A 9,530-nucleotide genomic window follows, 5' to 3' on the forward strand; every position below is an offset into this window, starting at 1 on the left:
TCCTTACCTAACTTTATTTGATCGTGACATAATAAATCATAGAACAAATTAGCACCTAATAAAATATCTACACTTTTGGAGATGTTAAATTCTGGATCTGCTAAATTCAGATTGCGTGGAAGTACAACATTTCTAGAATCAAAACTTACTAGAGGCAAGTTTTTAGTTATGTTTGGTACGACTAAAAATGATACTCTAGCTTGAAATGAATAAAATTTTGATTTGATATTTGTGGTTGCTTTTTGCGTAATATTAGTAGATGCTTGATTAATACCTTTGAGATGTAAACTGAATTCTTCGAGATTTAATTGCAATTTATTGCATAGTTTTTGCGTGATTAAATGACTTTGACTTCCAGAGTCTAATAAAACGCGACATTTGTGTGACCGTCCAAAACGGTCGTCTATGAAGACTTCTGCTGTTGATAGTAAAACTTCGGTTTGGCAAATGCCTGTAAATGAATGATATGTACGAGTAATATTTTGTGATTCGCTTGGTTGTTGCTGTGATGTTTCACTATTTATAACCTGCATAACTGATGATTGTGCTTGATGGATGTTTGCAGCTGTATCGTTGCGAGCATTGTGAGATGTGTTGAACTTATGGGCATTAAAATTGTCATCATGTAATAACGTATTGTGAGATTTGTTGCATTTTCTACATTTACTAGAGTGACAAGAGTTTTTGAGATGTCCTGAGCGTAGGCAATTGCTACATAATTTCATTTTTCTGATCTGTGAGAATTTTTCCTCTGTGGGCAAATTTAGAAATGCATAACAATTGTAAATATAATGATTATTTTTGCAATATGGGCATAAAATGGTATTCGTTATAGCAAATGAATGTTCCCTATCCTTAAAAGGCTTTGAAAATTGGGGTAATTGTTTGTTTGGGATTGATTTTGTGTTGTGAATATTTGTTTGTGAATGATTATACAAAGTTTCGAGGGTAAAACATCTTTTTGTTAAAAATTCTATGAATTCCTGCAATGTGGGAAGAGAATTTGTTGGTAACGAATTTTCCCATTCTTTCTTCATTGCTTGATCGATTTTGGTTGAAATAAAATAAATGATTAATTGATCCCATTCCTTCGTGTTAACATTTAGTTTTTCTAATGAGCTCATGTGTTGGAAAACACTGTCTAGTAACTTGCGTAATAAAATATAAGAATCCTTTGTGACTGTGGGCAATTCGAATAATGATTTTATGTGACTGTTGACAATAACACGTTTGTTTTCGTATCGTTTCTTGAGCATATCCCAAGCTACGTCATAGTTATCTGAAGTAATTTCTAATGATTGTACTAGACGATGTGCATCACCCTTTAAACAACTTTTTAAATAGAACATTTTCTGTATTTTATTTAAATTTTTGTTTTCGTGAATCAATGATGAAAATGTGTTTTCAAAGTTTACAAATGTATCATACGAACCATGGAATTCTGGCAAACTCAAGCGAGGCAATTTGAGATTTGTGACTGAATCCACTTGACAGTTTTCGTGTACACCTGTTTGAAGAAATTGATTACTACCCTCTGGTGAGGAAGTCGTGCCTATTTTAACATTACTTATTAAATCGTTCGCAAGCGACATGTTTTCGAAAAACGAATTTTCAATCTGATCGCGATCAGCTGATTCGTTTTGATCAAGCAATTCTAACTGATTTTGAATGATATTATATTCCTGAAAATCGGATTGAATTTTATTCAATCGTAACTGTAACTGCGTGATATCTTTCCTGTTCTCTGGTTTATTGAGAAAGGTAACAAATCGTGTTAATGATGCCTTTATAATAGCCCGTGAATGTCGTAATGATGTTATTTCTTTTCCTGGCTCCATCATGAATATATTCAAATGAAATTGTTCTGCGTAAATAATAAATCTATCTAAAAAAAATCAAATGTTACGTATTTGGAATGAATTAAAATGTGCAAAAAGAATATGATAATATGAGAACATAAACATACAATAAATCGAGATATGTCTCGTTTACCGGAAGCCAATTGAAGCAGATCACAACTGGAAAATCACTGTCGATTCTTAGATTGTTGATGTCACCTTCTATCCACGGCATGCAAATTGATTTTCCATGCGTTACTGCTGCAATATTTCTTACGAATTCCAAACTGTATCCACTTGCGAATGATGATAGGTACTGATTGATGATCTTGCTGGTGTCGCACTATATCCGGCTCGAATATGGCCAAAAATTATGTATTGTTTGTTGTGTCTCGAAGGACCACTCCAATTAAGGAGAATAATATCAAATTTGTTGAATTAAATGAACTGTATTGAAATTTTTAATGGTACGTTGTGACATTTCTATTTGTATTTTTTTTAATAACAAACTCTAATAATGAATACTAGATTAAAATTAGTGCAAAATTGCACAGATACTGCGAAGGATTTAAAATGTAACCGGTGTGATTTTGTTCCTGAAAACACACATTCAATTTTAAAACACATTTGTTAATACACAAGACCAGTAATAATTTCAAATGCGCCTGGTATTAATTACAACCCCTTAAATCCCGTTATTTTCTAAGGAAATAATCACGCGCCAGTGAAATGCCGGAAATGTCAACTCAGTTCGCACATGATCAGTTTTCTCCACTTGCACATCTGCTCTGTTGCACCGTGACTCTGCACTGTGCAATCGCAAGCGCGCTAGAATTTGAATTTGCGTTGAACTGTATTATAAGGGAAAGGGGTAAATATACGAGTAAAAAATATACTCGTGGGCCCACTTAGATTGCACCGTTTCGTAAAATTTTTTTCGCGTAGTCAGCAGGAAACGTGTAAATAAACAAAACAAACGCGTGCACGTTGACGCGTTAAACCAAATCCAAATTCAAGCGCTTGCGGTCGGACGTTGTTAAGGGATTAATTTTAAATGTAAGTGTATAGGATAAAAAATATTGTGTGCACCACGGCACGAAAGTTGTTTTCCGGGCCTCAGGAAGTGGCCAGCCTCGGCTGCGCCTCGCCTGGCCATGTCTTCCTTCGCCCCGGAAAACAACCACTTTCCCGCCTTGGTACACAAAGTACTATTCTCGCAGTTGTTTAAAATGTAAATTGAACAATAGATCCCTTGTTCGCCTTAGTGCCACACGTGTTTCATTTCCCACACTCTCATGTGCAATAATTTACCTAGAAACCAATAAAACTGCCAACCGAAAGCGGACTTAAGAGGGTAAGCTAATCTTGCGCATTGCACTGACAATTGTGGCTGTCGATACTAATTAGTACTTCGAATACGAATTCCAAGGAGGAGATTGGTCAGTATTGTTTCGTGCTTCGACCATAATCGTATTCAAGGATTCTAAGTGTTGTGACGTGCACTTGTTAATTGGATTAATTCGAATTACCAAAGTGAGTGAGTACCTCTGCTTGTATAAGTATTGTATAAATGTAATTCGGCTTTTGTTCATAAAATGGTAAAGGTGTACCCTTTCCTCAGAAACGTTGCGCATATGATTTACGTATGAGATTACGAGTTATTAGTAGATAATTAATCACCGAAGGTACCTTCTTGATTAGGAGTTAGAGATGTTGATAATTAGTAAATTAGACAGTAGATTAGGGGTGTCGAATGCAATGCCCGCAGAATGTGCATTTGTACGTGCAGTTAATTACTGCTTGTCCTTAATTGGGATAGACTAGTTTGCCTGACCACGTGGCACGTTGGAAGGTCTCCGATGGTCTCATTGGGGGTACGTCGGGCATGGGTCCAGGTCCACGTGCCTGTATCAATTTGGCCCGGCGTTGAGTAAAGCCTACTTTCACTCATCGGGAGCTACGTCCGGCTCGACCGGCGTTGGAAAGGCTCCTTAGCGCATGGAGGATACGTGGTAGAGCCAGGTTGCTAGTCTTTGTTGTGCCTGAGATGGCATCTGGACCCGTGTAAAAGGCCAAGCATATTTATCTCACTTGGAGTTACGTTACGGTCGTAAGAGCTCTGGGCCAATTTAAGGCCGCGTAGGGCCGTCTGGTCGGTGGCTGTGCTCGGCACCTCAGGAATGGTTCGGCCCAGCACATCGGGGGAAACGCTCACCATCTGGATTCGTCCTGCCCACCGCGCTGGATGCTCCGTCCATCAGGATTCATCGTGCGGGCCGGCCGATCAGTGTAAGGACCCCGCGTCTGGGTTTTATGAGCCCACCGCGTTGAAAGACTCCTGTTACCCTCGTTCATTGTGAGGGCGGGGCGTTCCAGGGGCAGGCTACGTGTCCGCACCTAGTTATATAATGTGAGGAGGAGAGCCATTGCACTTTATTGCGCATGAGGGTTACGTATTCCAGGCCTCGGCGGGCCCGGGCGTCACAAGGCCACCTTTATGTGAGTTACGGATAGCGTAAGGGCTTCTGGGACATGTGGGCCCGGCTGTAGCCAGCTGACGTGTGAAAGACTCTTTTATAAGGGTAGGGATTGCACAGGGGGATACGTAGCCGGGTGGCATATGGGGTCCTGGACGTAAGAAGATCCTCTGTTCTCGTAACCCCGCTACTAATGTAGCTTGTTTGAGAGTTGTTGAGTAACATGATTAGAGTAGTTAGGCTGAATGCAAGACAGAGGTGCTCCTTGTGTTTCTTGTAATTACAGTGGTCCAGGCCGAGAGCAGCCATGGAGACCAGGTACCGTTAGACACCTAGATGATCCTGACAATTTGGGGTGAGTGATATCAATGGTTACGATTGACTGATTATTGATTATATCGTCATGCCCCTCACATGTGAAAGAATTGATTGATGTTAAGTAAATTATGACATCGATGCATATAAAAAGATGTCACCTTTCTGTAAGCACCATCTCTGCCTGCGAAAATATAGACTGGTGTCTTACAAATCTTATCGTACAATATTTCTTTGTTTGCGTAACTTTACACGCACTTTCAATCACTACACTCAATTGCATTATTACAATTATCACAACTTTAATCAGGTTCCTCTTCGCCGCTCTTTGGTTCTGTAAGCGGGCACAATTTGATTCGCTTAAAGACTCCTTGGGTTGTACGGAGTGTAGCAACACGGACGACACCATCATCAGCAGTAGTCTGCGTGCCCATTGAACTTATCCAAAAACATAAACAATCAACATAAGATCCTTTATTATTTATTAAATTTGGAAGAAGTTGCGATGTCAATGTGGGCAGAAAAAATGAAAAGGGAAAATGTAGGAAAAGAGATATCGACTCTAGTGAATGATATGTTTTAGAATCTAATACATACTATGTTCTATCTATTATAGAAATTCAGTTTTTAGTTTTCAATGAGCTTCCTTTTCGTGGAACTTATTTATAGAAGAGGAAACTAGTTCGTTTAGGAATCTTTTTGAATACACGTTAAGGAATGATACTGTAGCACAAACTTCATTTAAAGGAAATGTAATTTAAAATGTTTAAAATTACGCGGGTATTGCCCGAATGTGCAAACTTGTTTTAGCGAAAGCAGGCGCTGGAAATGTTAGAGGAAAGGGAATTTAATATTTTATATTGCAACGTAGCACAATTAAGAGCAAAATTTACGCACTCTAAAGCCTTGTGGTTTTGGCCAAAATAATTTTTAATTATTCCACGCCAGCGCCTGGTTTAGGTATGAATCTTTCAAGTACATTAGTTACACTAATTTGTTAAAAATTTTAGTTTGTAAAATCACTTTTGTGAAAAAATAAAGTCCACTCTCCTGCCGTCTTCTTTCATCAACCCACCCACCAAGCAACCGGTGCAATACTAAATTAGCACAGTGTTACAAGAGCATACCAAAGAATGCATACTATCTGTCTCCCGAGATACAAAACAATATCATACAATTACTCGCAGATTCTGTTAAAGAAGATATTGTAAACGACGCAAAATCTGCAGATGTACCTTATTTTACCCTTCTGGAAGAAGGGACGAGGGACAAGAACAACCGCGACAATATAGCAATAGGTGTTCGTTATGTATGGAAAAGTATACGAGTCAACATTGTGCATAACATATACAGAAGATTACGATGCTGAAGCGCTTACTTCTTTAACTTTAGATGCGCTTCAGGAATGTGGATGGGACCACAAACACTTGATTAGCCATCGCTACGATGGGGTTTCTGTAATAAGTGGAAGAAAAGACGGTGTAAGTACAGGCAAAAATTCAGAAAAAATTGGGAAGAACTATACCTTCTGTTCATTATTGCAACCATCGATTACATTTGGTTATTATAAAGGCAATAGGAGAAGTAACAGTTGTTAGTAGATTTTTTTAACAATGTACTATGCTATATAATTTTCTAAAAATGGAAACGGTTGCTAAATTATACGAAGGTCGTGCACTTCATAAAAATCTGGAATGTCTCGGGTTTGCTAAGGGAAACGGCATTTTTATGTTTTATGTTTCTGCACATTGTTCTCACCATATTCAACCTTTGGATTGTAACGTTCCCTGTTAACAGTTACAGGTTTAGATAAAAATTAGCAATATGAATGAGAGAGGTCACCATTTGTATATAAATTCAAATTTGCATTTTATCAATTATCAAAAATGCTTGACACAGGAGTCAAGACTCAAATTTGTTATAATCTCCACCACCGGTAAGTGCAACATCTGGCTGACACAGGGCCGGTTTTAAGCGTGAGCGGAGTGGGCGAAAGCCACAGGCGGCAGTCCGCAAGGGCGGCCCGCCGCGCGATGCACGCTACTGGTTTCCAACGTACACAGAAACGCGGCGAGTGGCCATCGAGACCTGCCGACAAATTTATTACTTTGAATCATCAAAATTACTAATTTTCTGAAATTATTACCCCTCTGGTCAAATATTTTGAACAATTTCTATCCGACTGCAAAGAGAACTGCTTCCTCTGCTCCTGTGGAAAGCAATTTGAATGACATCAAAAACAGAATTTTCTCAAATAAAAAGCTACCTCTTCAGTAGTAGACGAGTTATGGAAGGAACAACTAAATTAGTTCAAGCCCAACAATTAAAGGTAGCTAAATCGCAAGCAGACAACAATCATAGTCAATCAGCCACAGCTACAAAAACATGTATTAGTTGCAATAAAAATATTGTTTTTTCCAAAGTGATGGAAAAATGCTTCCTTTGTAAATATTACACTCATGCTACTGCAAACTGCTGCAAATATGTTGATGAGGCATGGGTATGTGTATCATGTTATGACAAAAACAGTTATCAGCGCGAATCAGTTAAAGAAAAATGAGAAATAGAGAATTGGAGAGGAGAGGCAAGTCCTTGTAAAAGACCTAGATCATCTTATCTGAAAAAAAATTGTGAATGGGCGGCAACCGACCTTTCGCAAAAATGCAACGTCATTCCTATAGCACTACTCCGTAATGGAAATACGTCGTCGTTAAAACCGGTAAGAACAGGAGGAAGCGGTTATATAACTACGAATACATGCGGTTTTGACTCAATTATTCAAATTTTGGCGAGCTCTTATTGTGACAGTGTACACTTCCAACAATACCTTTCCGAAAAAATTGCAATATATACAAATTGGTACTGAATTTATTACAAACACAATTAAACAACAAAACCTACAAACTTCACACAGACATTTTAAAAATGATTTTTACTCCGCAGAAAACTCAAAGTAACCGCATGTTGTTGGCAACAGAATGCACAGTAGAATCCTTAATACGGAAGTTGTGTGGCATTGAGGAATTGGACTTTTCAGTTAGGGAGTTAATAAGATGCACACTGTGCAAAAATACTCTTACCAATAATGTTGCAGTTCTTGTTACACATTTACATTCTGAAACTTCACTTTACGGATTGGAAAATCTCTTGGATTCAAACATATCAGAAAGAAGTAACTCACTTCACTCACTATGGAAAATGAATATGATAAACGTACCAGTTATACTTCTACTATTAAAATACAATTTTCATAAATTTTCTTTATGATAACATTTTTACTTGAGTTACGTACTATTCTTGATTAAATAAATGGAGATAAGTACTTTTCACAAAACAAAGATCAATACTATCATTACTACCAAGCGTGGCAATAATGAATTAATAAACTACCAATTTCAAAAAAAATTTATTGAAAAAGGATATCTAAATAACTGCAATACTAAGGCTCGTATGGTTTATAGGTGAGGTAAATCATCATAAAATTTATGATAATCCTGTGGTAAGGATGTCTTAAGAATTTGTAAATGTTCATACTTTTCTTTTTTGATTTTCAATCTGGAATTGTACAAGGTTGGTATTTCACAAAAAGACAGATTCATCACTTTTCGGTCAATCCTGGCTGGCAAAGGTTCCAGTCTTCTTCTGAATGACGAAGTTTAAAAAATATTGTATCTGAAGTGTATTTAATACCTTTGATATCATTTACAGTAGGATCGCCAGCTACTTTTCCAGGCCTTATCGACTTTAGGTAACGCAAATTTGTTTCGATATTCTTGAAGAAAGAATAATTCAAGTATTCGACTTGGTACGGGGATTTGGAACATGCAGACCTACAAATTGTAACATAATCTGCAGGAAAGTTAATCACAGCTTTTCGAAGTTTTCTCTCAATGCATGAATGCATGCTATCAACTTCCATTTGGGTATGTCCTTTTTGTAAGTATTTTTGCATGATAACGACGTTTTTGTCTTTAGCTAAATTAAAAAGAGCATTGGAGAGAGTCACGTTTCTGTTTTGATATCCACATCCATCGCTCCATATGATATATCACCAGTCTTACTATCAGGATTATCTGATATAAATTTCTCAAAAAAATCACAAAGAATTGTTGCGAACTCATTCGATCCCAAACCTCCTTCACTTTCATGCCAAAGCTAACAATACCCCTTTTTGCGCTTAATATCATAAATAGTGTAGTTGTGAGCAATCAATTTTGTTTTATAGTATAGTGTTGATACGGTAGACTTCGGGCTTAATAAGACGGATTGTAAATCTACTGTGAACACATTGCTTGAAGACTCTTTCTCTTGTCTTGCCTCTTTCTTTAGTTCAACATGAGTATTATAATCAGCAGGTTGCAGGTTTTTTGTCACAAAAGCGACACAAATGTCACATTTATCTTCTTAGGTTGATACAATGATAAATTTTGTTTATCAAATTGGTATAAGAAGGTAGTCAAACTTAATGGTTGTTCATTATTCTCTCTACAAAAAGTATTCTTGTAGAATTTATTTAAATCACATTTTGAAGCCCACATTGGTTCCAAATATAGTTTTGTAGTACATGCCCTACAATAGTGTGATTCTAATTTTGGGATTTGTTCAAAAAAAGTTGTCAAGGATCTCTGACTGTTTCCAGCGTATCTTGTTCCATGTTGTTTTTTTAGCTCTATTCCCATCTTCTGCTTCAGAAATATTATGCTTCGTCCATTTTTTAATTGCCCACTCCCCAACACCCAGTGTGTTGGGATACATCAGTTTACATACTCTAAGATTTCCATTGGCACTTTTTAAATAAAATTCGTTTGAAAATTGCCGTCTTGACGTATCTTGTACGTCTCTTTTTCTAGCAGTGAGCCTTTGTACTACAAGAGAGCTAACGAAAACTGTGTGACATCGT

At 37.3% G+C, this 9,530-nt stretch overlaps 1 protein-coding gene across 1 annotated transcript; it reads right to left on the reverse strand.

Annotated features, from left to right (window-relative positions):
- Positions 1–106: 106 nt before the first annotated feature.
- LOC116162992 lies at positions 107–2,315 on the reverse strand. Its single transcript, XM_031476813.1, has 3 exons — positions 1,967–2,315; positions 275–1,881; positions 107–132 (listed from the first exon to the last, which is right to left on the reverse strand). The coding sequence occupies exons 1-3, from the start codon at positions 2,071–2,073 to the stop codon at positions 107–109; spliced, it is 1,740 nt and encodes a 579-aa protein (XP_031332673.1). The 5' UTR covers positions 2,074–2,315.
- Between the last annotated feature and the right edge of the window lie 7,215 nt (positions 2,316–9,530).

Source organism: Photinus pyralis, unplaced genomic scaffold, assembly GCF_008802855.1.
Source record: "Photinus pyralis isolate 1611_PpyrPB1 unplaced genomic scaffold, Ppyr1.3 Ppyr1.4_LG1, whole genome shotgun sequence".
Taxonomy (NCBI): domain Eukaryota; kingdom Metazoa; phylum Arthropoda; class Insecta; order Coleoptera; family Lampyridae; genus Photinus; species Photinus pyralis.